The 26871-nt window shown below is 42.2% G+C and overlaps 1 protein-coding gene across 1 annotated transcript in view; it reads right to left on the minus strand.

The window, feature by feature from the left end:
• The window catches only part of LOC140204678 (eosinophil peroxidase-like), a 44151-nt gene extending 19368 nt beyond the window's left edge, over positions 1-24783 (minus strand). Inside the window, exons 1-9 of the mRNA XM_072271368.1 lie at positions 24669-24783; positions 23425-23518; positions 16972-17100; positions 14127-14302; positions 4664-4796; positions 3488-3617; positions 3175-3381; positions 2703-3063; positions 1012-1172 (exon numbers count right to left, since the gene is read on the minus strand). Of these exons, the coding sequence (XP_072127469.1) occupies positions 1012-1172; positions 2703-3063; positions 3175-3381; positions 3488-3617; positions 4664-4796; positions 14127-14302; positions 16972-17100; positions 23425-23518; positions 24669-24783 (1506 nt within the window). The remainder of the gene's footprint in view (positions 1-1011; positions 1173-2702; positions 3064-3174; positions 3382-3487; positions 3618-4663; positions 4797-14126; positions 14303-16971; positions 17101-23424; positions 23519-24668) is intronic.
• Positions 24784-26871: the final 2088 nt, after the last annotated feature.

The following is a 26871-nucleotide window of genomic DNA, read 5'->3' on the forward strand; positions in this document are numbered from 1 at the left end:
GCCATTGTTCCAAGTTCTCCAGCTAGAGGTGACATTTGGCCTGCTACGTCAGCTCATAAATAACTACAGACTGGAATACTTTTTCTTTGTTCAACAGAAGAGGCAGTGATATAATCATATTATTTTCTTCCTTATTGTAAATGCAGATTCTACACAAGATCCTCTTTTATAATCATCTCAAGTATGATTCAACGTAAATTACAGGGAGTATTATGGTTTCCACATTATAATTTGTAACACAAGATGGCTGTGGAATTTGGTTTACAGATTAGCTCCAGACACTCACAAATATAGTGTTTATAATTTCTGGAAGATTAGAAAATTAAATTTTGTAATTTTCAGGGAAGCTCTTTGGAACATGCAATAGGAGAGTAGATCTGTTCAAATATGCAAGGTAGATTTAATAATCCTTTATATAACTATGATCAAATTAGCACATTCTTCTCAAATCTCTTTTGCTTTTTTATGGTATGTTGTAATTTGCTGCCTTTATGGCTATACAGTGTGCTTAAATGTGATTCTCTGAAATAATATTAGCTTCAGAATCGATGGCTGAGAATTTCCTGGAGGAATGTCATAACTTCTTTGGACATATACTGTAAATCTCTTCCTTCTCTGTGAAGGAAGCATAACGTTGTCTTACCCCATTCCAGTACCACAGCTTGTTGTCTATGGCTTCTGGTTCAGAATGTTACAAAACAGGTCAAGGGAGTGACTTCATTTTATTTTGCTTTATACAAGTTTTCTCAAATGATGGATATATATGTAGTCCTATTTGTTGGCAAGTTACTTGAAAACATATTTGCAATAAAGTTTTTTTCAAGATCACTACCCTGCAGCTACGAAGTGTAAATCAGCTCCTGGTGGAAAAGTAGTCAATAAAACAGCTTCCAGGCCATGGCTGACGTGCAGTTCAGACATAAACATGGAAGACCCTCATATAGTTATTGATTAGGAGCTGATCCACAGGGGTGTAATTAAAGGACTATCTTGAATGCAATTCTTCCTCACCTGGTGGTAGGCTCCCATGATCTTTCGTGCCTCCTGGTACAGAGTCTCACCACTCCAGTGTGGGTTTAGCTGATGTAGTTCTGACACTATCCGGTTATGTTCACGTAAAAAGATAGTGTGTAGAGCTTGCATCCCTAGATGTTCATTTGCTCGGGAATCCCCTGAATGGTAAAAGAAATGGTTTTCAATTTTCCAGTCTTGTAGAATCTGGCATGCCTTCAGTGTATCTTATCTGGTAGTGCAGAATTTGGAAGGGCTTGCTAGGAACTGCTTGAAGGTTATTGAAATGTTCTAGAGCTCCTGGTGTTCCTTTCTTAGATATGACTTCGACTGAGATCCATACAGTCTGAGCCTCAGATATGAAATGTTCAATATTCCCAACTATAATACTCACTAGGTTATCTAAACACACAAAACAATTTGTAATAGTTATTGTTATAAACTCTGTATGTCTTAATTTTCAAGCAAACAGACGAAAGGTTACTTGGTAAGATAGAGTTATCAATGATAATTTCTGACAGTAAGATCATCATTGGAGTAATGATGCAAACTCAAGTCCAATCTTGTCTACACCTACTCTTCAGTAATAATCAATAAGTAGTTGCTAGTTTAATTTTTATCTCTTTCTATTACTTGACTGCAAGATGCTTTAAAGGTGCATAGTTCAATGTAAGTACTCTGGTACCTCATTTAAGCTAAATTCAATCTCGCAGATACTGTGCATTTTTATATATGTAATGCCCTGGTTCATATATTTTACTGTTATGCTGTTCTGTATTTCATTTTGTGCTGTTCTGTGTGAGCTGCTTGTTTGGGTTACTGTTGATGACAAGGGATAGGAGAATCGTGTGCCATCCAATGAGGATGGGCAGATTAAGGGGAGGTTTCTCTGGTGAGGAACACTAAGGTTAGGCTTTGGGCTTTTGTTATAGATGAAGACAGAAGACGCTGGAGAGAAGAGGTTGTAGGATTCAACCCAGAGCGGGGCCGTGATACAGTGAAGCCGGGGGTGAGATCGAAGGAGGATCGGAGAAGGGGAAACCGTGAGCTCCAACTTGTGCACTTTAGACTGTTTCATTAAAATGGGTCCTTTTTCTATTTTTGTTCTTTCTTTATTAACCCTTTAGTCCAATTAAGAACTATAAAGCTAAATCTTTTAATTGTATGCAGAGTGTGGTCTGTTATTCCATGGCACTGATTTGTAACAGGGCAATGCAGTATCCACACAAACAGGGGCTTTCAGGGTGGGCTCGCATCTCAATCTCACACGATTGGCAGGGCCAGACATTGTCTTCCTTAGACTTACACAGCCGACGGAACCAGTGTGTCTCACATACCTATGGAAATATCCAGAAAATCATTCTCAGCTTGGTGGCCCTAAGTGCCTTTGATGGCAATGCCTGTGCATTCCACTGAACTGAATTCCAGAACTTTTTTTTTGCATCCCATACATAGATGTTGATCTTTTGTTTATTTAGAACTCCCAATCTGAGGACAAAACTCTCCCATGCAGAAGCCCCCAAAGAAGTTCAATGTTCAGAAATGAGTTGCTTTTACACCCCCCCCCCTTACCCTCTTGCACTACGGCTAATTGTGGAATGCTAGCTGACACCTCAAATAGCATCAGGTAACTACTGAACTCTTTCATGTTCCAATGCTGAATTTGTCCTCGTTCTCTGTTATGAATTTACCAGCCAGAAAACATGGAATGTCTGACTTGTTTCCAAGGCAGGATTGGTCTCTTGTCAGAGCACAGGGATTCTGAAGCTTTTTGGTCATGAAGGGCAAGAAGGCCAGGCCGCTGTCAGAATATTGCTGGTTAATGGCCAGATACCCAAGGCCACTGGTATGATTTCTCAGTTTCCATGCCAGGGTCTCTGTACTTCCGTACACCATGCTGGCATCCACAAATGAGGTGATGCTGTTCAGTTGCTCCCTGGGGTGGAGTTGTCCTGTGAGGATTCCGGATTCACCACTCCCACATGCTGGGGCTGAGCGGAAGAATGGCATGCACTTCTCCCTTTCACAGGCACGTGGATCATCATCTGGGATCTGCAAGACATTTGGATCTAATCAGAAAATAGACTCACTCATCATATCAAGAGTGCACCAAAGGATGATTGACTAAAATTTGCACGTGGTGTGCAAAGCACAGATCCTTGCCTGTATTGGGAAGCATGGGCTTCTGTTACTGCAGGATGATGAACAATCAACACGGTCGATGAAGGAAGATGTACTGGCACTCTGTGGTGTCAGGTCCATATCGTGGTCAATCCACTGTCCCCATTCCACCAAAATATGGGCATAATTGCTGTCCAGAGAAATGTTCCTGTTGCCAGTGTGCAGGATTGCTGTAGACACCATCCTGGCCTGCAAATTATCATTGGAGTTGGTAAGATTTAGAAGATTCATTGCTTCAGTATGAGCACAGCCACCTTCATACATTCACCACACCCCTGCAAACCCTGCTACATACCAGCGGTAATTGGAATCCATTATATTCCTTAGTCTCACGCCATCCTTTTGGAACTGAAAACCCATCATCGTACTCTGGAGGAAGCCATCGAACATATGGGACATTAGCTGCTCCCCAGTGGGTGTGCTGTCTGAAGTCACAGAAAGCAGATTGATTCATTTGTGTATGTCAGCAAGGTTTGCAGGACTATTACAGTCCATCCGTTTGCTTATTACATCACTGGCGTTGAGGGTCACAATGAAGTTCCTCCATCTCTGTCACACAGATATAGGAATCTTCATTGGCGTTCCCATAACAATTTTTTTGACCAGTCAGGGTTGTGAGCCCTGAGCTGGAGGACTGGTGTACCACTCTTAGTCCTGCTCTACCTTTGACCTGTATGGCATGGGTGACCGTACCAGGTGTCAAAGCATAAGGCCCCAACTCCAGCCAACCATAGTTCTCCGGGTCATTGAGGCACACAAGCCTCCCAACCCTATGACAAAGTTGTAGTCCTCTTGGAGGAGGACTGTTACAGTGGGTAGAGAAAATGGTAATGATGTTTCCAGCCTATCTTTCAAAAAAAGCTATTTCTGCTGATACCATTTCTGTTAATGTGGTTCACCTTGTATGTATATTGCTATTAACTAGCATTGAAATATCAACTTTCATTAACGTAATCCAATGACACATAAGCAGCTGTCTATGCTCATGTCTAGAATGGAAACATCACAAATCAGACCTACACACCGCAGCTCAGATCCTGTGGTGATAGTGAGCTCATGTTGGAAAGTTAGCTGACAAACCTGTTGCACTGGACAGTTTCTATGATGAAGATATTGGTCAGCTTTCAGCAAGCGGAACTATTTGAAGATTTCTCTGAGGGATCAGTGTAATGTATATCAAGCTGATTCGTCTACTGAGAATTCTCCATCTAAACTTTATCCATTTCCTCCTCCTCCATCTCCCTCCCAATCTACCTTTGATTTTTGGGGTACTAATCATGGTTGCTTTCAAGAACCCAGTAAGAAGGATTCACTGAATACATTATCCAATAGATAGTTTACATCTTGTCAGGTCTGCAGCCTTTCAATATTACTTCCATTTCATTTAATTACGTGTTTCTGCGAAGAAGCTAGGAAGGGGAAGCAATTTTTATTTTTGTATTGCAGTAAGGATTGCTCGGGGATGCAGTACCTGTTATTGCAGATGCCAGAAATAGTTCGATATTTGTCCAATAGGCAGGAGCTGGAGCAGGTGACCATCTGTAGTTGAGTGGTACAACCGGTTATTTTGGCCAGTGTCTGAAGATCTAGTGTGCTGAGTAGATCTAAGGGGTAAAGAAACCATGTTAAGCAGAGGCTATGGTGCTTGATTTTGGTCAGAGAAACAGAGGGATATGTGAATTGTCCTGTTATAGTTTATTTCTCATTTCCCTTAAACTGCTGATCTATATAGAAAGCCAGCTGCCACTTTTGACTAATCATTCCTTGCATGTGGAGTTAGATAGTAAGGTTTGGGAGGCATTTTCATAGCTGAGCAACATTCCTGCCCCACAGCTGACATCTGTAGTTCATTTTCTAGCAGACATCACTTGAGAGTTTTCTGAAAAGAGCTTCTTTCACCCTATTCATGACTTTGACTCAAATTATTCATTTGATTATTGCACCGATGCAGACCAGGTCATTCGGTACAAAGAGGAGTTGAAACAAAGGTGACAGAGTATGCGTTAGAGCTCTGTGTTAATCATTGAAACACCAGAATATTTACTCTGGGGGTAGATTAAGCTACAATGTGGAAGTGGATGGTTAACATTTATGGTAAATATAATTCAAATTTTGTGTGAAAGATTACAACCACAGGAGTTAATTACTTGCTACTGTGAAAACACAGTAGGAAGATGATAAAATCAAGGAATAAGTGTTATGAAAATGTGACATTTTCCTATGTAAGTTCTGTGACACCACAGAGAATTGTACTTACCAGCCAAATAGGAAGATTGCATTTTACATAGAAAATAGAAACATAGAAAATAGGTGCAGGAGTAGGCTATTCGGCCCTTCGAGCCTGCACCGCCATTTATTATGATCATGGCTGATCATCCAACTCAGAACACCACCCCAGCCTTCCCTCCATACCCCCTGACCCCCGTAGCCACAAGGGCCATATCTAACTCCCTCTTAAATATAGCCAATGAACTGGCCTCAACTGTTTCCTGTGGCAGAGAATTCCACAGATTCACCACTCTCTGTGTGAAGAAGTTTTTCCTAATCTCGGTCCTAAAAGGCTTCCCCTCTATCCTCAAACTGTGACCCCTCGTTCTGGACTTCCCCAACATCGGGAACAATCTTCCTGCATATAGCCTGTCCAATCCCTTTAGGATTTTATACGTTTCAATCAGATCCCCCCTCAATCTTCTAAATTCCAACGAGTACAAGCCCAGTTCACCCAGTCTTTCTTCATATGAAAGTCCTGCCATCCCAGGAATCAATCTGGTGAACCTAATTTTGTATTGCATTCATCATTATCAACATTTTAACGTGGCAACATTATCATTTAGGCTGTCAAGTGATTAACTGTGCAATAAAAATAGAATTAATTATACTTTAACAGCATGGTAAACACAATGTAAAAAAGTTTATTTTAACATTGCATAAAAGAGGAATGTTGATTTTGAGAGGGAAGGGTCTCTGAGGAGAAGAGGGACTAGAAAAGAGAATGGAGAGAAAAGAGAGTGAAGTGGGAGGACTACTACAGATCACTGTAGGTATAATATACAATGAACCAAACTGAACCCTGCCTTTCAATCAGAAAAGCCATCTTGACTATGTCTTAGCACAACTTTGCTGTATCTTCTCCTTCCCATTGTGCCTCTCCCTCTCACCTTCCCCCTTCCCCCTTCCCTCTTCTCCCTTCTCCCCTTCCCCTTTCCCCCTTCCCCTTCCCCACCTCCCCTGCTCTCCCCCTCCCTCTTCTCCCTTCCCCCCATCCCCCCATCCCCCCTTCTCACTTTGTCTAACACATTCCCTCTTTTTATTCTCAGTTCCTGCCTATTTTTTTCCATTGTTCATACATTGGACATTATTTTTAGCTCACATGTGATTTCAACAAATATAAGATACACTCAGGTACAATGAAAGGAGATGAAAGAATTCTCACTTTCTGTTTTGTTGACCCAGCAATAATTGATTTACTTTTTCTATAGCCTAGAGATATTTATGAATGTTCAAAAACTCTTCTTCCAGATCTCTCACTCAGTCAAATTAAGATAGCGGCCTGTTCTGTGCCAGCAGCTTCAACTGGATCAACAGAAGGTGCTACTGTCCTATTTTATATATAGGCATCCATTAGTCTTGTGAGATCATGATTTGAACCTTGGAAGGTTTCCCAGGGCGCAGGCCTGGGCAAGCTTGTATGGAAGACCGGCAGTTGCCCATGCTGTAAGTCTCCCCTCTCCACGCCACCAATGTTGTCCAAGGGAAGGGCACTAGGGCTGATACAGCTTGGCACCAGTGTCGTCGCAGAGCAATGTGTGGTTAAGTGCCTTGCTCAAGGACACAACACGCTGCCTCAGCTGAGGCTCGAACTAGCGACCTTCAGATCACTAGACTGATGCCTTAACCACTTGGCCAGGCGCCAACACAACTGCCCTATTTGAACCATTTTTTAATATAATTAAAAATTTTTTTTTTGCTCAGCATAACAAAACTTTCAATTTCCAGATACACTTACATTTACATTTCTTCCTCTCACAGATATCAGGCATCAGAACACTTCCATCAAAATATAGACATCACCACAACATCCTATATAAATGCCCTTGTTAGTATAGCAGACAGGTTTAAATCTATATACTGCACAAAAGGTTGCCATGCTTTATGAAAACTATTTGTTTTTGAGTGTACCATACATGTCAAGAAATGTATTCCATGATTAATTTACGCCAACCAAAAAGTCCAGGGGCCTTATCGGATATCCAACAAATTAAAATGTTCTTCCTCGCACAAAAAGTCAGGATGTTAAAAAGATTTTTCTGATGTGCATTAATAACGTGACTGCTGGATAAGCCTAAGAGTGAAGACACTGGGTCCATTTCAAGCTCTATCTTCAGAATCTTTTCCATTTCTCCCAAAATATCACTCCAGTATGCCTGAAGTTTGGGATAAGTCCAAAAACAGTGGGTGGAAGTTCCAGTAGTTACTTTACATTTAGAATACATTTTGAGAGACGATCTGGAGTCAGGTGGGCTCTATGCAGAATTTTGAGTTGCAATGCTCTAGTTCTATTACAAACTGAAATCTTCTTTGCATTTTCACAGATGTCTTCCCATGTTTCAGCTGTAATTTCTACTCCCAGCTCTTCCTCCCAGACCTTTCCCAGCTGCTCAGCCTCTCCACAAGAACATTCCCTCAGGATGCTGTAAAAATTACTAATAGAGACTTCACCCTCTTTTCTATGTCAGAACTATAGAAATCAGTTAACAATGATGTTTTTTTCTGTATATAATCTCTTATCTGAAAGAATCAAAAAAGATCCTTGTTGGATATGTTAAATTTGTGTACTGTTTGACTAAAAGACATCATCGTTCCTTCATCAAACAAATCCCCTAGATGGAAAATACCCTTAGAAATCCAAAGTTTAAATCCAGAATCCATTATGCCAGGCTGAAAATCTGGACTGCCGGTTATTGGAGAGAAGGGTGCTATTTTCGCTGCATTATCCTCAATTTGTCGCACCGCCCTCCAAGCCCTGACTGTATTAATTGTTATTGGGTTGCGACAATATTCCTTATCTGGTTTCATCTTATTGAGGAAAAGCAAATTAATAAGAGGGTATTCTGTTTGTGAAGCTTCAATGTCTAGCCAAATTGAGAAGGGGTCCCTGCAAACCCAGTCAGCCACACAAGATAAAAAGGAACTTAATTGATATTTTTTGATGTCTGGAAAATCCAGATCCCCTATACTACTGGGAAGCTGTAACGTAGACATTTTAATACAGGGTCTTTTTTTTGTTCCAGATGAAAGAAACAAACCAGCCATTTATTTTTTAAAGTATTTGTTGGGTAAAAATGACTGGAATCATTCGTATTGGGTAGAGCAGACGAGGAAGAATGTTTATTTTGAGCAAGGATATTCGGCGAAGCCAAGAAATGGGAAGAGTGCTCCATCACTCAAGATCCTGTTTGATTTTGTCAAATAACTGTGTAAAGTTAGCTTTGAACAATTGATCAAACGTAGGTGTGATAAATATGTCTAAGTAAACAAATCCTACCTGCGACCATTTAAAGGGGAAAACACGCTGAGTGTCAGGCACCTGCTGCAGATTGCCCAGAGGCATAGCCTCTGATTTAGTAAAGTTGATTTTATAACCTGAAAAGCCGCTAAATGAATCGATGCATTGTATAAGGTGGTGCACTGATATAGCAGGATTTGATAAGAAAATTAGAACATCATCCGCATACAATGTAATTTTATGTGACTTTAGTCCTATGTCTGGAGTAGATATTTTGGGGTCTCGCCAAATAGCCTCAGCCAATGGCTCGACCACTAGTGTGAAAAGTAGTGGTGAGAAAGGGCAGCCCCGCCGGCTGCCCCTCAGAATACTAAAATTATCCGACCTAATACCATTAGTGAGAATCGCAGCCAAAGGGTCATTATAAAGAACCTTCAGCCACTTAATAAAATTATTGCCCAAACCAAATCGTTCTAAAGTGAAAAAAAGATACGGCCATTCGACAGAATCAAGGCCTTTTCTACATCTAAGGAAACCACCAAGCCGTCCACTGCCTGTTGTTGACATGCCTGAATCACATTAAGTAATCTTCTGATATTGTTAGATGATCTACGGCCTTTTACAAAACCCATCTGATCCTCTTTTATGATAAAAGGTAACACAGTTTCTAATCGCAACGCTAAGGTTTTAAATAAGATTTTAAAGTCAACATTTAACAATGAAATAGGCCTGTGGGAGGCACAATCTTCAGGGCTCTTTCCTTTTTTAAGAATTAGAGAGATATTAGCTCCTCTCAATGATAGTGGGAGGAGACCACAATTATATAACCATATAACAATTACAGCACGGAAACAGGCCATCTTGGCCCTTCTAGTCCATGCCGAACTCTTACTCTCTCCTAGTCCCACCGACCTGCACTCAGCCCATAACCTTCCATTCCTTTCCTGTCCATATAGCTATCCAATTTAACTTTAAACGACAACATCGAACCAGCCTCAACCACTTTTGTTGGAAGCTCATTCCACACAGCTACCACTTTCTGAGTAAAGAAGTTGCCCCTCATGTTACCCCTAAACTTTTGTCCTTTAGCTCTCAACTCATGTCCTCTTGTTTTAATCTTCCCCACTCTCAATGGAAAAAGCCTATCCACATCAACTCTATCAATCCCCCTCATAATTTTAAACACCTCTATCAAGTCGCCCCTCAACCTTCTACGCTCCAGAGAATAAAGACCTAACTTGTTCAACCTTTCTCTGTAACTTAGGAGATGAAACCCAGGCAACATTTTAGTAAACTTCCTCTGTACTCTCTCAATTTTATTGACATCAATTAAATGCATGATTGAACATATTTAGCATAGGCTCTGATAATAACCCTGTAAACTCTTTATAGAATTCACTAGTGAGTCCATCAGGACCAGGGGCCTTCCCACTTTGGAGCTGTCTCACAGCTTGCTGTATCTCATGTATAGATAATGGAGCATTGAGGAGGGACTCTTGTTCAGAAGAAATGCCTAGGAGATCTAAATTCCTGAAAAAGAACTCCATCCTAGATTGTCCATCATTACATTGATACAGTTTAGAATAAAAATTCTTGAACACAATATTAATCATTTTAGCAACATACATAAACGTTGCTGGTGAACGCAGCAGGCCAGGAAGCATCTCTAGGAAGAGGTACAGTCGACGTTTCGGGCTGAGACCCTTCGTCAGGACTCACTGAAAGGAGAGCTAGTAAGAGATTTGAAAGTGTGAGGGGAAGGGGGAGATCTGAAAATTTTTGCAAAGTTAATGAAGTCAACGAGCTCAGCATGCGTGCAGGAAGCAGCGCCAATACAGTTGTCGATGTAGCGAAGGAAAAGTGGGGGACAGATACCAGAATAGGTTTGGAACATAGGTTGTTCCACAAAGCCAACAATAAGGCAGGCATAGCTGGGACCCATACGGGTGCCCATGGTGACACCTTTAGTTTAGAATTACTAGTGAGGGCTCCTGTCCCATCCCTAATTGAAACAGTAGTCTGAGAGGCATTTTGTTTTCTAGCTAAATAAGCCAAATACCTATGTGGTTTCTCAGCATGTTCAAACAATCGTTGTTTAGCAAATGTCAATTTTCTTTTGGCTGCTTGTGTAAGTAAAGAGTTTAGTGTACAGCACATTAATCCCCTTGCATAGGCCTTAGCGGTTTCCTAGAGCATCGACAGACTACTAGCTGATTTGGAATTAATAGATAGGAAAGTTTTGAATTCGGAAGTAAAGTAGGCTATAGATTTATTATCTTTGAGAATAAAAGGATTCAGCCTCCAATGTCTAGATCGTACTGAATTATCTTTGGGCTTAATATTTAAATATACTGCTGCATGGTCAGAAATAGTGATATTTCCAATTGTGCTGGATACAACTAAATCTAGGAGCGTTATGGGGGTTAAAAAAAGTCTATTCTGGTGTAACATGCATGGATTAGAAAAAATCTGAAGTCTTTGTCTGAGGGATATAACAATCTCCAGACATCCACAAGTCCTAGTTCTCCACATAAGCCCATGATTTGATTGGATTGTGAGGAGAGCAATGGGGGACCACTAGACACTCTGTCCATCAATGGGTCCCTGAGACAATTAAAATCCCCACCTACAATAATGTTTTGTATTGAAAAGCTTGTAAGTTTGGAAAAAGCATCTGTTAGGAATTTGAGCGGATGAGCTGGAAGGCAGTAAACATTGGGAATACCATATTTCTCTCCATATATTGAAGCCTTAACAATCACAAATCTCCCATACTTATCCTTAATGCAGTCTAATAAATTAAAAGGTAAGTTCTTCCTAATTAAAATGGCCACCCCCCTACTCCTGGTATTAAAAGATGAAAAATAGACTTGATCAAATCCACTCTGTTGCAGTTTTAGATGTTCTTTATCATTTAAATGTGTCCCCTGCAATAAGGCTATATCCACCCTTTCCTTTTTCAGGTTTAGTAGGATTTTCTTTCTGTTGATCGGTGAATGACTCCCCTTAATGTTCCAAGTGCACAATTTTAATATATCACTGGTCATAACCCTTTATAACAATCATGTGACTCCGGAGGAGAAGAAACCCGACTTAAGATCAACGGAGCAGCAATAAGTAAATAAAAAAACCCCACAAAAAAACACAAAGCACCAACAGCGCTGAACAAGAGGACTTGCCCCACACTTAAAGGGGATATCTGAACCTTCTAGTACCCCATATTCTGCCCCACTGCCAATATGGTATTTAACATAGTCAAAAATGAAAACAGGGCATAATTTATCAATCCACCGATTTGTTACCGTCATGTTTAAACTCCTTCAGGCTGCAGCAGCACTGCTAATTTAAACAAATAATGAAACTACATTAATCAAAACAACCATGTTACCCATCCTATAAGATATCTTGCCGTTGAGTAATGGAAAGGTAAAATAAAGCGACCATCGAGCATGTTATCGTCCATAACCAGGGCTACACAGTATATACATTCTTTAGCCCAACATGTCCACAAAAGTTTTAACTTTGCCAGGAGAATCAAATATCTTGGTGGTCCCGTTGTAGGTGATTTTCAGCACCGCTGGGTGTAGCATAAAGTACTGGATTCCGGATTCTCTGAGCCATTTCTTTACCTGATTGAATTCCTTGTGCTTCCGAATAACAGTTGCCAAAAAATCTTGGAAAAAATATAAGCCTGGATCCCTTGTATATTAAAGCCCGGGCATCAGTCCCACGGCGCCTCGAAGCCTCCATCACTCTTTGCTTATCACCGAAATTATAGAACTGCACGAGGACAGGTTGAGGGCCTTGGCCTGGGCCTGGTTTTGGCACATGCGTACGGTGAGCTCTTTCCATTTTAATCCGTCCAGCCTTGGTTTCCAAATCAAGGAAATTAGACAGCCAGCCCTCAAAAAACTTCACTGGTTGGCTGCCTTCTGTACCTTCAGGTAGACTGATGATTCATATATTCTTTCTCCTACTTCTGTTCTGTTCTCAAGATCATTGATATAGTCAGACAGGCTTTGAACTTGCTCTTCTAGCACCCGGATGCAGCTTTGGGCCTGATCAGTTACAGTTCCTACTGCGGAGACTTGGCCCTTGGGTTTGGTCGTTATTTAAACCTATTTTTAAATCCCAAGATCCTGCTATACATTAAGAACTTGAAGCACTGTGCCATCAGCGAGTTGCTGGTGGAGATTAATGAAGGAGCTGCACAATGTGCTGCTGCCTGAGTCAATGGAGGCTTACAGTCTAATAGTGAGTGGTTGTCATGGTTGCTTTTCTTGTGATTGCACGACCTGTTTGGACATTGTTAATCTGGGATGCTGCAAGTTTGATTCACTGATTTATTGGCTGAGAGCAGGGCAGATGGTGGGGGAGCTGCATGGCCTCAGTTGTAGTGACGACTAGGCCTCAAGCCATGGTGTCGCCTATTTGCAGCCACCGGGAGAGAGGCATTGAAGCTAGTGCGCTCCACTGGGGCAGAGATGTGCGGTATCCAGAACAGAGTCTGTGTGCCCCCCCGCCCCCCAGTGGTCACTTGGCAGAAGACAAGCTCTATTGTGGCACTCAAAGGTCTCAGGGCCTCAAGCCGAGGGTCACCTATCTTACAGGCGCCAGGAGAGAGGTCTACGAGCTGGTATTCTCCGCTAGGGGTGGCATTGCACAGCATTCAGGCTGGAGTCAGGGCTGCCCCACGGTGTCTGCTCAGCTGGAGACAAGCTCTTTTGTGGTAGACTGAAGATTTCAAAGGACGAAAGGGTCTGTAGTTTTTGATGGGCTGGGAGGGTCTGGCCATATACATTTTGTATGGTTGTAATTTTACTGATATTCTGAATGGGCTTGTTGGCTTGTATGTACGAGGACTGGGTCTCAAGCCACAGTGTCGCTTGGGGGGTGGGTGGGTGCAGGGTGGGTGGGCATCGGGGGACAATGTAGCATGGCATCCAGGCTGGAGGATATGAGCTTTATTGTGGTCAACTGTGAATTGATGATACGGTTTTATAGTGTGATTGTCATCGAATTTGTGCTTGCTATCTTCTGTGTGCTTTGTGCTGTATGTGACTGTTGGTACCGTGCACCCCGACCCCGGAGGAATGGTATTTCATTTGGCTGAATTCATGAGTATTCATGTATGGTTGAAGGACAATTAAACTTGAACTGAATTGAAATAAATTGAAGTTACTTTATTTCTGATGTCTGCACAGAACAGACACACTTGATGTGAACATCCGCAAGATTCATTTACAATCAATGTCAATCTAGAATTAATTATAATTTTTCCTTAAGTTTTTAACATCCAGACAATTCATTGATAGTTTGATTGTTCATCCATAGCTTGTCCAACAAGAAATTTATATCTGTTTTGTAAAGTATCACAAGGCATCTTCACACTACATACGAGATGTCAATAGAACTATCTTTTGTTTACCTGATGCATTCCTGAACATTTTCTCCTGGGTGTAAACCATCTGCCGAATAAGTTCAATGGTTGTTTCCATCAGCTCAGCTGCTCTCACTGCATTCCGCGTCTCAGCCACAGGAAGTTTGAAAAAACTAAGCAGGTCATTTGCAAGAATGGAGTCTTTGTGTGTAGCTGTTTTACCCCTGGGAAAAACAGTAGCAGATGCCTTAACTTTGGCAAACTAAAATTTTCACAGTGGAAGCAGTAGAATGCAGGCAAATAAGATGTATAATTACATGAAAATATACTCATCAAAGGATACGTTTTTAGTTTTAGTGATTCTCCCAAATTAGCCTCCATCAACGAGGCCAATGTGGGAGCTGCAGACTCTTTCAAAACCTGCACAGGTGGGGCAGAAAGTAGCAGCTTATAAAGTGGGCCACTCCTTCCTCGACTTTCACAGGAACTCTATGTGTTCTTCACACTTGAGCTTAAGTTTCTCAATACAGTACCATCACGGAATTTCCTTCTTTATTTTGGGTGACTGTGGGCCAGAAATATTTCAGAGTCAACAAGGAGGTAACATTCGTTCAAGGAATTTTTGAGGACATCCTTGAGTATTTGTTTCTCTGACAGCCAATGACTGAGGTTGGAATAAAATGTCTGTGGATGACACGGTCTACTCAGAGTAGCTGACGAAATGCTACTTGGGCACCAAGGTTAATGCCCTGGAAGAGGACACAGATATTGGGTCTCTACTGAGTTAGTGGAAGAGAAGAAAATAGTAACACTCTCCAGAGCTCACATCTTGGGAACTTGCAGATGTCCTAACTCCAGTGTGACACAGTTGTTGCACTTAAAGATAAAAGGAATGAAAATTCTTTTTGAGCATTATTCCTTGTTTATTTTTTGTGGCTAATTCCCTGCCTTTGAGGAACCATCCTGAGGCATTATGGTAAGTCAAAACTGGTAAATCTTAATGGAACTCTTGCTATAAAACTTAGAAAATTCCACATCTTGCTTATTTGCCTTTGTGTGGCTTAAAAAGGCAAGTTGTTTGGTTTGCTACATGTGGTCCCTTAAAATGTCAGAAGATATTCATGTAACATTTCAAAAGTTTCAAAGGTTTCAAATGTACATTTAATGTCAGGGAAATGTATACAATATACATCCTGAAATGCTTTTTCTTTGCAACCATTCACCAAAACAGGAGTGCCTCCAAAGAATGAATGACAGTTAAATGTTAGAACCCCAAAGCCCTCCCCCCCACCAGCTTCCCCTTCCCACATGTAAGTGGCAGTAAGCAATGATTCCCCCCTCCCCTCACCGGTTAAAAAAAAAGCATCAGCAACCCCCCCACCAAGCACTCAAGTGTGCAGCAAAGCAACAGCAAAGACACAGACTTGCAGTACCCCAAAGACATAGTTCACCTAGTATTCAACATACCACAGGCTCTCTCTCTCTCTCTCTCTCTCTCTCTCTCTCTCTCCCCCCCCCACCCCCTCTCTCTCTCTCTCTCTCTCTCCCTAATAAGGAAGAAAGGGGTGTCTCTGTTTCACAGCAAGAGGGAGACATAACAAACAACTCGCTGGTTTACGGTGTTCTAAGTCCATTGCGTCGCTTTTTCCGAGCTCTGTGCCCAAAGATCTCAGCTATCTGGGCACACAGCCATAGATCTTCTGACTCCCATGATGCACTGATCTGCCAGGACCTTCGAATGATGACTTCCACCTTTAGTGCTGACTGTTTATGTGGTATTTTTAAGGAGGCCAACATCAGCCTTTTGCCATGTGTTCCTATTAGCAATTGTTCAGAGTTCATCCAGTCAGGGGGCATGAGCAATATCTATCACATAGTTCATGTCAGATCCTGCAAAGCACTTCAGGTTTGGCCACAGGATCAGAATCAGAATAAGAATAAGAATCAGGTTTAATATCACTGGCATATGTCTTGAAATCTGTTGATATGTGGCAGAAGTACATTGTAATACACAATTTTAAAACCATTTTAAAAAATTACCATAAGACATGTATTCACAGTGGGTGCCGATAAATTGGGACCAGTACATTCTGGCCCAATTAAGTGACTGCTCCAGTAAGCTGAAGTTTCATGGAACTAGTTAAAAAAAAGGTATAAAAAAAAGACAAACTACTATTTAACTGAGTACCAAATTGTGTATTTAAATGATATACAGAACAAACTAGAACATTACCAATTCCACTACAGTACTATAAAACTCTGTATTGGTTCTAATTGTTATCAACAGAGGAATTCAAATCAAATTGCATTTATTATCAAAGAATTATAAATTATAAAACCTTGAGATTTGTTTGCTTACAGGCAGCCACAAAAGCAAGAAACCTGAAGAACCCAATTTAAAAAAAGACCATAGCCACTACGCAGAGAAAGAGGGAGAAAACACAAATCACACAAACAATAGATGCGATCGACAACATCCCGACCCAGAATGAGTCCTTAGATCTATTCCCCGGAGCAGGTAGAGTAGTAGGCCCAAGCCTTGATCATCAAGTTTATCATATCAGAAATGCCGCGAAACTCGCAAAAACGACAGCCACCAGAGAAAGGAATGAACATCATGAGAAAGCGAGCAGAATCAGCCCAAGCCTTGCCTCCACACCCGGGCTTTCCAGTCTAGCATTTAAATTGTTTAAGCACCGAGTTAGTGCCTCACTCTTGGACCTGGGCCCCGGTGCAACGGCACACTTGGATCACACATCCCAAATCCATTCTCAACCTCACAAAATCAGCTCGGCACTTGGAGTGATCCAACATTGTACCCCGGTTAAATGGATGGGCATCAAAACTCTTCCTCTCACAAATTGTTCACTCCAACAGCGACGGCGATACTAACTCCGTCTGCGACCGCGTCTTGAACATGCTGTGTTTCGGCTTTGCGATACACCAGTACAGCTCATCCTCTGAATCAGCTTCGCCTCCACTTGCTTCTGCGTTGTTTTCGGTGATAGTTGACCTAAATTTACTTCAGAAAAATTGTTACAAGTAATGTTTCAGTTGTCTTACTTGCCTTCCACCCTTTCCATTGCCAATCCATCGATAAGGACTGATGTGTGTTCCCTCAACTTCCCCTTCCTGAGGCACACGATCAGTTCCTTGGTCTTAGTGACATTGAGTGCAAGGTTTTTGATGTCACACCGCTCAACCAGCTGATCTGTCTCGCTCTTGTACACCTCCTTGTCATCATCTGAAATTCTGCCAGCAATAGTTGCGTCATCAGCAAACTTATAAATAGCATTTGAGCTGTGAGAGAGTGGAGCAGTGGGGTAAGCACGCATCCTTGAGGTGCGCCAGTATTGAATGTCAGCAAGGAGATGTCCTTGCTGATCCACACTGACTGTGGTCTCCCAGTGAGGAAGTCAAGAATCCAAATGTAGAGGGAGGTACAGAGGGCCTGGTTTCGGAGCTTGTTGATTAGTACTGAGGGTATAATGGTGTTGAACGCTGAGCTGCAATCCATAAACAGCAGCCTGACGTAGGTTTCACTATTGTACACATGATCAAAGGCCAAGTGGAGAGCCACTCACTAATTATCAGCCTGCTGTCCTTTCCTCCGTGCAATACAGTGCTCACTAATTATCAGCCTACCATCATCCCCTCCATGCAATTCAGTGCTCACCAATTATCAACGGCCTCCCCTATCTCGCAATTAAAAACTGAGAATGGATCTAAGCAAATAAACAGGGTCCTACTGAGCTGAGAGACGTCTAACGCGATTGCTAATGGGACTGCTCCGTCGCTTCCCACAAGTGTGACCGCTAGTATTGTGCGTTGCACGAAGTTCAAAAGATAATGCCTATTTTTTTTCAATCACAATCTCTCACGCAACCCCTGGCGGCCTCTCATGGAATCCCAGTTGAAAAACCCTGCTCCAGACATTTCCCTTCCATGTACCTACCAAAGTACTTTTAAAAAGATACCTTTGTACCTGTCTCATCCACTTCCTCTGGCAGCTTATTTCATTCACTCACCACCCTCTGGATGAGAAAGGTTGCCTCTCAGGTCCTTTTAAATATTTCTACTCTCACTATGTCCTCCAGTTTTGGACTTCCCTACCCTGGAGAAGAGATGGTTACCATCCACCTTATCTATATCTCTCGTAATGTAAAACATCTTCTATAAGGTTGCTCTTCATTCTTGTATGTTTCAAGAAATAAAGACCTAACATGGCCAACCTCTCCCTTTAACTCAGGCCTTCTAATCCTGGTACTCCCAGGTTCCTCTGTTCTATCACACTCCCTAATGCTGTAGCATTCATAGTATAAGTCCAACTATAGTTTGACTTTCCAAAATGTATCACCCACACTTACCAGTATTGAAATCCATTTGCCAGTCCTTGGTCCATTTCTGTAACTGATCAAGATTCCACTGACATCTATAATAACTTTCTTCACTATCAAATCACCTCCTAATCTTGTGTCATCTGCAAACCTGTTGATCAAGCCTTGCATTCAGATCCAAAACATTGATATAAATAACAAATAACAAGGCTCCCACGTCTTCATTTGGAGAAACAGCCTTCAACCATCATCCTCTGCTTCCTCCTCTGAACCTTTTGGCCACCTCCTCAAAGAACTCTAAAAAAATTTTGAAACATGACTTTCCACATCCAAAGCCCCGCTGACCTCCTAATCAGATTCTATCTATCCAAATGCTGGTAGATCGTGTCCCACAGAATTCCCTCCAGTCACTTCCCCATCAGGGATGTGAGTCTGACTGGCTATCCTTCCGAAACAAAGGAATGATGTTAGACACCTTCCAGTCTTCGGGAACTTTGCTAGTGGCAAATGATAAAGTAATTATCTCCACAAGAACCTCTGCAATTTCTCCTTTAGAAAATTTGAGGATGCACATGGTTAGGCACTGGAGATTTATCTACCATAATGTGCTGTAAGGTGTAAGTACCTCCTACCAGTAATATGAGTGTTCGGCAAAATATCTCCACTTGATACCCTTATCTCTTGAACAACCATTATTTTCTCCTCAGTAAACACTGAGGAAGAGGAGTTAGAATGCATGGTAATTATGGGGAAGATTGAAGGGAAGAAAGCAAGAGGAAGACAAAGACAAATGATGATGGAGACAGCAGCCAGAGAACTGGAAATGAATACCAATGAATTGATCCACTTGACCCGAAACAGGAGTGTGTGGTCCATGGCAGTCAAAGCTCAAACTGGGCATGGCACCTGATGATGATGATGATGAAACACTGAGGAGAAATATACCTTAAAAATCCCACCCGTCTCCTGTGGCTTGTGTCATGGGCAGCCTTGCTGATCTCTAAGCAGACCTACTTTCTCTTTAGCCACTCATTTGCTCTCAATACATCTGTAGAACTGATGGGATTTTCCCTAGCCTAGCCTCCAGATCCAGCTCACACCTTCTCTTCACCCATCTGATTTCCCTCTTAAATGTATTCCTCAACTTTTTATAGCCATTAAGAGATTCACTTGTCCCTGACCTCCTAAACCCAATTTATGCTTCATCCCTTTTCTTAACCAGAGCCTCAATAGCTCTTGTCACCCCGAGCTGGCTAAACTTGCCAGGTTTACCATTCACCCTAATAGTGCTGGTCATGGCGGATTTAAAACATTGAACTTGAATGGGTTAAGAACAGAGGAAGCAGACAGATCAATTGTCTTTGTTCCTGCCATGTGCTGGGAAATGGAGGCCACAATTTTGTGGAACTGTTTTACATCCTACAGGTTTACCATTCACCCTAATAAGAACATGCTCTCTCTGGACTCTTGATATCCCACTCTTAAAAACCTCCCACTTGCCATTCATTCCTTTTCCTTCAAACAGAACCTCCCAATCAACCTCTGCTAGATCCTGCCTAATTCCATCAAAATTAGCCCTGCTCCTGTTTAGGACCTTTAACTGTGGACTGGTCCTAACCTTTTTCATCATTATCTTATAACAAATGGAATTATGTTTGCTAGTACCAAAGTGTTCCTTGACCGCCACCCCTGTTACTTGCCCTGCCTCATTTCCCAAAAGCAAGACCAAGAACTGCATTCTCTTGAGTGGGTCCCTCTATATATTGACACAGGAAACTTAAAACTGTCAGTGATATCTCAAAACACCTGTTCCTCAAGTTCCCATTGAATATGGGGGTGGGGGGGGGTCTTAAAATTTTGCCCCACTAGAGTGGCAGGCCCTTTCTTGTTTGTAAATCCTATCCATATAACTTTATTGAACAATCCTGCAAGGTTGTTGAGTCTAAAACACAACCATTGCATTCCCCCTTATCTAAAAGGCATCCCTTCTTGCTTATCTGTACTTCTGTCACACCTGTAGCATCTCTATCCTGGAACATTGAGCTTCTCGCAGCCATGTTTTTGTTATAACAATCACATGCCAGTCCCCAGAGACAATCCATGCTCTCAGTTCATCCACTTTACCTGTTAATCCTCATGCATTGAAATAATTGCAGTTTAACTGTGTTTCCTTTAACAGTGTTCAATTCAGTTTCTTGTCTTTACAGTGTTCCTGGAGATCCTGATTATTTATCCTGCTCTCGCAGGCTACTGCATTATCTGATAACTTGCTCCTGCTTAGATTTCGGCCCCCTCCTCACTGTCAATGTGATCTAAATCCTCCCATGTAGCACTAACAATCATCCCTGCAAGGATATTGGTCTCTCTCTAGCTCAAATAGAAACCATCCCTCTATCACCTCTATCCTAGAAGAGATCCCAATGGTCCAAGAACTTGAATCCCTGGCTCTTGTACCAGCTCCTCAGCCACAAGTTTACCTAGCCGAATATTCTATTTCTGACATTGCTTGCACATGGCACTGGGAGTAATCCAGAGATCTGCAAGATTATTAATGAATTGAACTCCTTGAAAACATTGCTGTTCTCAGCAGTCCTGCCTTTCAGTTATTTCAGAAGAAAATCTCTTTCTTTCTGTTATAGATTAATTTGTTTTGTTATTTCCCTTCTCTAAAATGCATTTTACCTTGCACATTATATCACCCTAATAACTGGTATTCAAAGCTCAGAGGTTCATTTTCGAAGTGGGTGCATTACATCAGCGGTCCCCAACCACCAGGCTGCAAAGCATGTGCTACCGGGCCGCGAGGAAACAATATGATTTGGCGATATGAGCCAGCTGCACCTTTCCTCATTCCCTGTCACGCACATTGTTGAACTTGAACGCACATGAGGTCATCAACAGCGCGTCATCCATGTCAGCGCAGGTGAGAAGATCAACTCCTCGAGCTTGCAAATGACGGCGGGCTGAAAAGTATGTTTGACATAACAGCTCTGCCGGCATTCTGGATCAAAGTCAGGGCTAAATATCCTGAGATAGCCACGAAAGCACTGAAAACGTTGCTTTCGTTTCCAATATTTTTCTGCGAAGCGGAGTTTTCTGCAATGAATGCAATGAAAACGAAATTGCGGAATAGACTGGAAATAAGGAACCCCCTTCAGTATCGCTGTCTCCCATCACCCCTCGATAGGACCGTCTTGTTGCAGGAAAACAAGCCCAGGGCTCCCACTGATTCAGCGATATTGGTGTGTTGCAATGATTTTATATGTACATATGGGGAAAATATGTGCTGTGTTTAATAACCAAATGTTACTTAAAATATTATGATGCTATTGACTTGCTTATATAACAATTACAACACTGAAACAGGCGATCTCTGCCCTTCTAGTCTGTGCCGAATGCTTACTCTCTCCTAGTCCCACTGACCTGCACTCAGCCCATAACCCTCCATTCCTTTCCTGTCCATGTACCCATCCAATTTTTCTTTAAGTGATAATATTGAACCTGCCTCTACCACTTCTACTGGAAGTTCGTTCAACACCTACTTCAAGCTCCCCTGTCCTCCCCTGATAATTGACTTATCACTATATTCATGTGAGGAAAATACGCGATGTGTGTTTAATATTAAATTCGTTAGATAAACCGTTTTAGAAAGGAAATTGAGTGTATTAGCCACTTATCACCCATATTCCGGTCGTGATTAACGTGCCCCCCCCCCCCCCGAGCAGAATTGCCAAAAACAATTTGCAGAAAGAAATTGGCAGGTACATACATGCGCATGTCATGCATCCGCACTGGTGCCCACGCAAGGCTTCATGGTCATTGTAGTCTTTCTTGGGGTAAGATCAATGCATTTGACTGCTACTCTTGTCCATTGTCAACCCTACCCCCTGCCCCCAGGGTCGGCCGGTCCGCAAGAATATTGTCAATATTAAACCGGTCCTCAGTGCAAAAAAGTGTTGGGGACCCCTGCATTACATAAACCTTTGGACACCTGGCAGCATCTGCCAATGCCTACATTCATTCTCTTTCTCTCTTGTTCAGAGTTTTCCCTTTATTTAATATTCCAGTTTGCCTTCTATACCTGTTGCTGGGAGATTTATTGACCTTGTTCTGTCTGCTTAAAGTTTTCCAGCTTCAGCACCTGTCGAAGCCCACACTATGGATGAGATATAGTTTTGCTTCGGCTCAAATTCGCTATAATTAGACACTACACTGGTACACATTTCCTATTGGCCTGACAGTATTTTCATACAGTAAGGACAAGTTGTCCTTGCCATGGCAGTGAGGTCCTGTGTCTTAACTTCTTACCTAACTCTTTATACTTAATTCACTCGCACATTCCAAACATCACGGACAAGGAATTAGCCACAGTGAGTTATGGGTTGGTGTGAATGATAATTACATTTCATGTTTTAATCAGAACTTTTCTAAGTACTGCCTGTCTGCTATTGCTGTATTTCTTATATTCCATTTTCATATCCCTCACTGACTACTATTGGACCATATAATGAGTAGATGGTTTGGTTGATCCAGACAGCTTAAGCCATGTGGTCTGCAAAGAAAGAAATTTACAGTTAGGGCAGACCTAATGAATGCTAGTGTCTGGAATATTTGAATAATAATTTATTTTCATGCTGTCTTAAACACTTCAACAGGTGAATGCATTTTCTGCAAATCTTTAAGGTCTCTGATTTTTTTCTTAATTTTATAAACAATAGTGCTATTGGTGTGTCTTGAATTTTCTGCTTGGTTCTTTAAGATCCAGCACGTTGGTTGCTATCCTTATTATTCCTCATGTTCTGAATGTTAGACTTCTCTTTCTCAGGATTTTGAATTAAATCTTCTCATTTTTCTGTTTCTTCTACAATTGAAATCAGCTTCCATGTGCATCCACATTTATCTCAATATTGCTTAATCTGTTTCAAACCTATACAACACATCTTGGCCCAATATCTCTAACTTGAAAATGGCTCTGATATGTTCCTTTCTTAAGTGACTTTTAGTCATACCTGCCTCTGGATGTTTTGTAGGCAGCGTTCACAAGCTCGGCTGCTTTATGGAATGTCTCGATGACTTGTATGCTGCCTCGCTGAGTCACAGATCCTGCAAGGTTATAAGAAATGATTAAGCAATGAATTTAATTGTAAAATTATGACAGATTTTTAATATTCTGCTTTTGTCCCAGAAGCTTTCCATATATTTTCATTCATCTGTCCACGGAGGTGCAATTATCAACATTTTCTTCTGCTAACTGCTGTGATGTTACCTCGTCTGCAATATCGCAAGAAAAATCTTATCTTTTTTGCTCCCAATGGAATAGAAAGGTGATAATTGTAAGCATTTCCATGGCTTAGTTTGTAAAGCTAATGGTGGGCAGTCTCGAAAATCCGGGTCGGATTTTGGTGTTAATACCAGGGTGGTGGTTAAAGGTGTGAGTTTGTGTTCTAAGTTACTTTGAAACTAAAGTGGCTGAAATTTTAGACCAAAGAAGGAAAGTTCACTGTATTACTTTAATAGCTGATGACAATTAGCATTAGAATTGGATTTGATGTGATAATATATTGAACATGACTCAACTGACTGTACCAAGATAGCACAAAGTTAAGCTGCAGGTCATAAAACTCATCTGGGCAAGAACCATGGGGAAATGGCGGTGCCTTTTACTGCTTTGACACGTGGTCTTCTGCTGGCACATAATTCATTGGTGACAGAAAGAGGTTAGTTGTCCCAATGAGGTCCATATTAGCTCCCCAAGTGAGCATTTCCTTTCATCCCCTGTAATCTCTCCTTATATCCCTGCAAGGTTGTTGTGACGCGTCTCGAGGGGTGGTGTAGTGGGTAGTGCTTGTTGCTCTCACTTTCATCTTTCACCACTGGCTAGCAGTCTCGTGAAAAGGAGAGCTGAATGTGGAAGTCTCTCCCTGCCTGTACATAGTCTCTCCAACAGCAAGCCTCATGTAGTGCCTCCTCGCAGGTGACACATGGAAACTAAACTCCTTTCGGACTCAGGCTGAACTACAGAGGACGGGGAGGAGGTCTGGCCCGTGCACACGTAGCACGCAGGCACACCCTGGTGCTCGGGAACCAGATCCCCAGCTACGGCTAAATAGTCCCACTGCCTTGTGGGCAGCCTCGGGAGAGACGAAGGCTATGAGAGTAAATCCAGACAGCAAATCTGGAGTGGAGCCCCTAAGGCGGCTGGGTGTTATTTAACATCCTTCTGGCAGCTCCTACAGCCAAGCTGGTGCCAAACGTATTGCTTCATAAGCTTTCTTTCGGACTACACTGGTGAAGCTGAGAGGCGGATCTTGATTATTGGGCATCTCAGGATCTCCACACTTTCCACCCAGGCTTATGATGATGATCATCATCACCCATTGTCCTTTGAGACAGACAGATGCCAACCAACACCATTTCCCTGCAGACTTGCAACTTCCTTCCTCACACACATGTCTATCAACTCTCCTTAAGTTCTTTTTTTATGCCATTAACCTGCACCTTGCAGTAGGTTATGTAACCAATTAGCCCGGCAGCATGTCCTTTGAATAAGAAGCAACAGAGCGCATGGAGGAAGCCCATGGAAAGAACATGCGAACTCTGAGCAGGCTGCATCCAAGTTCGGGTCAGTAGTGCCACCCAGCTGTGAGGCAGGAATGCTAGTTGGCAGGCCACTGTGCCATGCATCTATGGCTTTACCATGTCTTGTGAGCACTGTTCTGAAATACGATGAATAAATAAATGAATCTGAACTAATTTGAATCTGATGACATGCACTCAGTGGCCATTTTATTAGGTACACCTGCACACCAGTTCATTAAAGCAAATATCTAAACAACTAATCACGTGCAGAAACTCAACGTGTAAAGGAATGCAGACATGGTCAAAGGGTTCAGTTGTTATTCAGGTCAAACATCAGAATGGGGAAGAAACGATGTCTAAGTGACTTTGACCGTGGTATGATGTTGGTGCCAGGAGCAGTGGCCGGAGTAGCTCAGAAACTGCGGACCTCATGGGATTTTCACCCACAACAGTATCTAGGGTTTACAGAGAATGGTGCGAAAAACAAAAAAAAAAATCCAGTGAGAGGAATTTCTGTGGGTGAAAATCCCTTGTTAATGAGCGAGGTCAGAGGAGAATGGCCAGACTGATTCAAGCTGACAGGAAGGCAACAGTAACTCAAATAACTACACATTACAATGATGGTGTGCAGAAGAGCATCTCTGAGCGCACAACACATCAAACGTTGAAGCGGATGGGCTACAGCAGCAGGAGATCACAAATATTCACTCAGTGCTACTATACTAGGTACAGGAGGAAGTTAATAATGTGGCATTGAGTGTAAGTAATGTCTGGAGGCACCTTTTCCGTGCATGTTTAATACCAACTCTAGAAGCAAAATGAACTGGCTACTCTGCGTTTGGGCTTCACAGATCCTGTATCTCTGTTTACGTTCTCCATTTGTTTTCCCAAGGTTCCTACTTTTTAAACTCTTTTGACACGTAATCTTAAACATTCCTTTCAGATTATCATTCAGTGACTTGCGGGTTTCCCTTCCCCCACTGCGTCCATCCAAACCTGCACTTAACGCTCTGCAAGTCAGTCAACATCAAAACTCTGATGCTGGGTTTTGACCCAGAACTTCAACAGTTTCTTTCCTCCCACTGATGCTACTTGATCCGCTGAGTTCCTCTGGCAGGTAGTGTATACCATCGGCGCATGAGACACACTTTAACTTGTTTCACCAATTCTGTCGCGCCAGCGCTGCGCAAAATGATTCTGGTATTACGTAATATAAGTAATGACACAAAACAAGTTGTGCTGTGATCCTCACCATTGACCTTGAAATGCAGCCCACCCCCACACAGAGAGTGATCTCCGTAATGACAGCCGTTATTTGTGCAAATTATAAAGCTGTTGGGTATCATCGATTCCTGGCATCCAGCAATATAATCAAAACACATAAAAGTTGCTGGAGAATGCAGCAGGCCAGGCAGCATCTCTAGGAAGAGGTACAGTCGACGTTTTGGGCCGAGACCCTTCGTCAGGACTAACTGAAAGAAGAGCTAGTAAGAGATATGAAAGTGGGAGGGGGAGGGGGAGATCCGAAATGATAGGAGACGACAGGAGGGGGAGGGATGGAGCCAAGTTGATTGGCAAAAGGGATATGAGAGGGTCATGGGACAGGAGGCCTAGGGAGAAAGAAAGGGGGAGGGGGGAAGCCCAGAGGATGGACAAGGGGTATAGTGAGAGGGACAGAGGGGGAAAAAGGAGAGAGAGAAAAAAAGAATGTGTGTATATAAATAAATAACAGATGGGGTACGAGGGGGAGGTGGGGCATTAGCGGCATTTTGAGAAGTCAATGTTCATGCCATCAGGTTGGAGGCTACCCAGACAGAATATAAGGTGTTGTTCCTCCATCCTGAGTGTGGCTTCATCTTGACAGTAGAGGAGGCCGT

This window comes from Mobula birostris, chromosome 11 (genome assembly GCF_030028105.1).
Source record: "Mobula birostris isolate sMobBir1 chromosome 11, sMobBir1.hap1, whole genome shotgun sequence".
NCBI lineage: Eukaryota > Metazoa > Chordata > Chondrichthyes > Myliobatiformes > Myliobatidae > Mobula > Mobula birostris.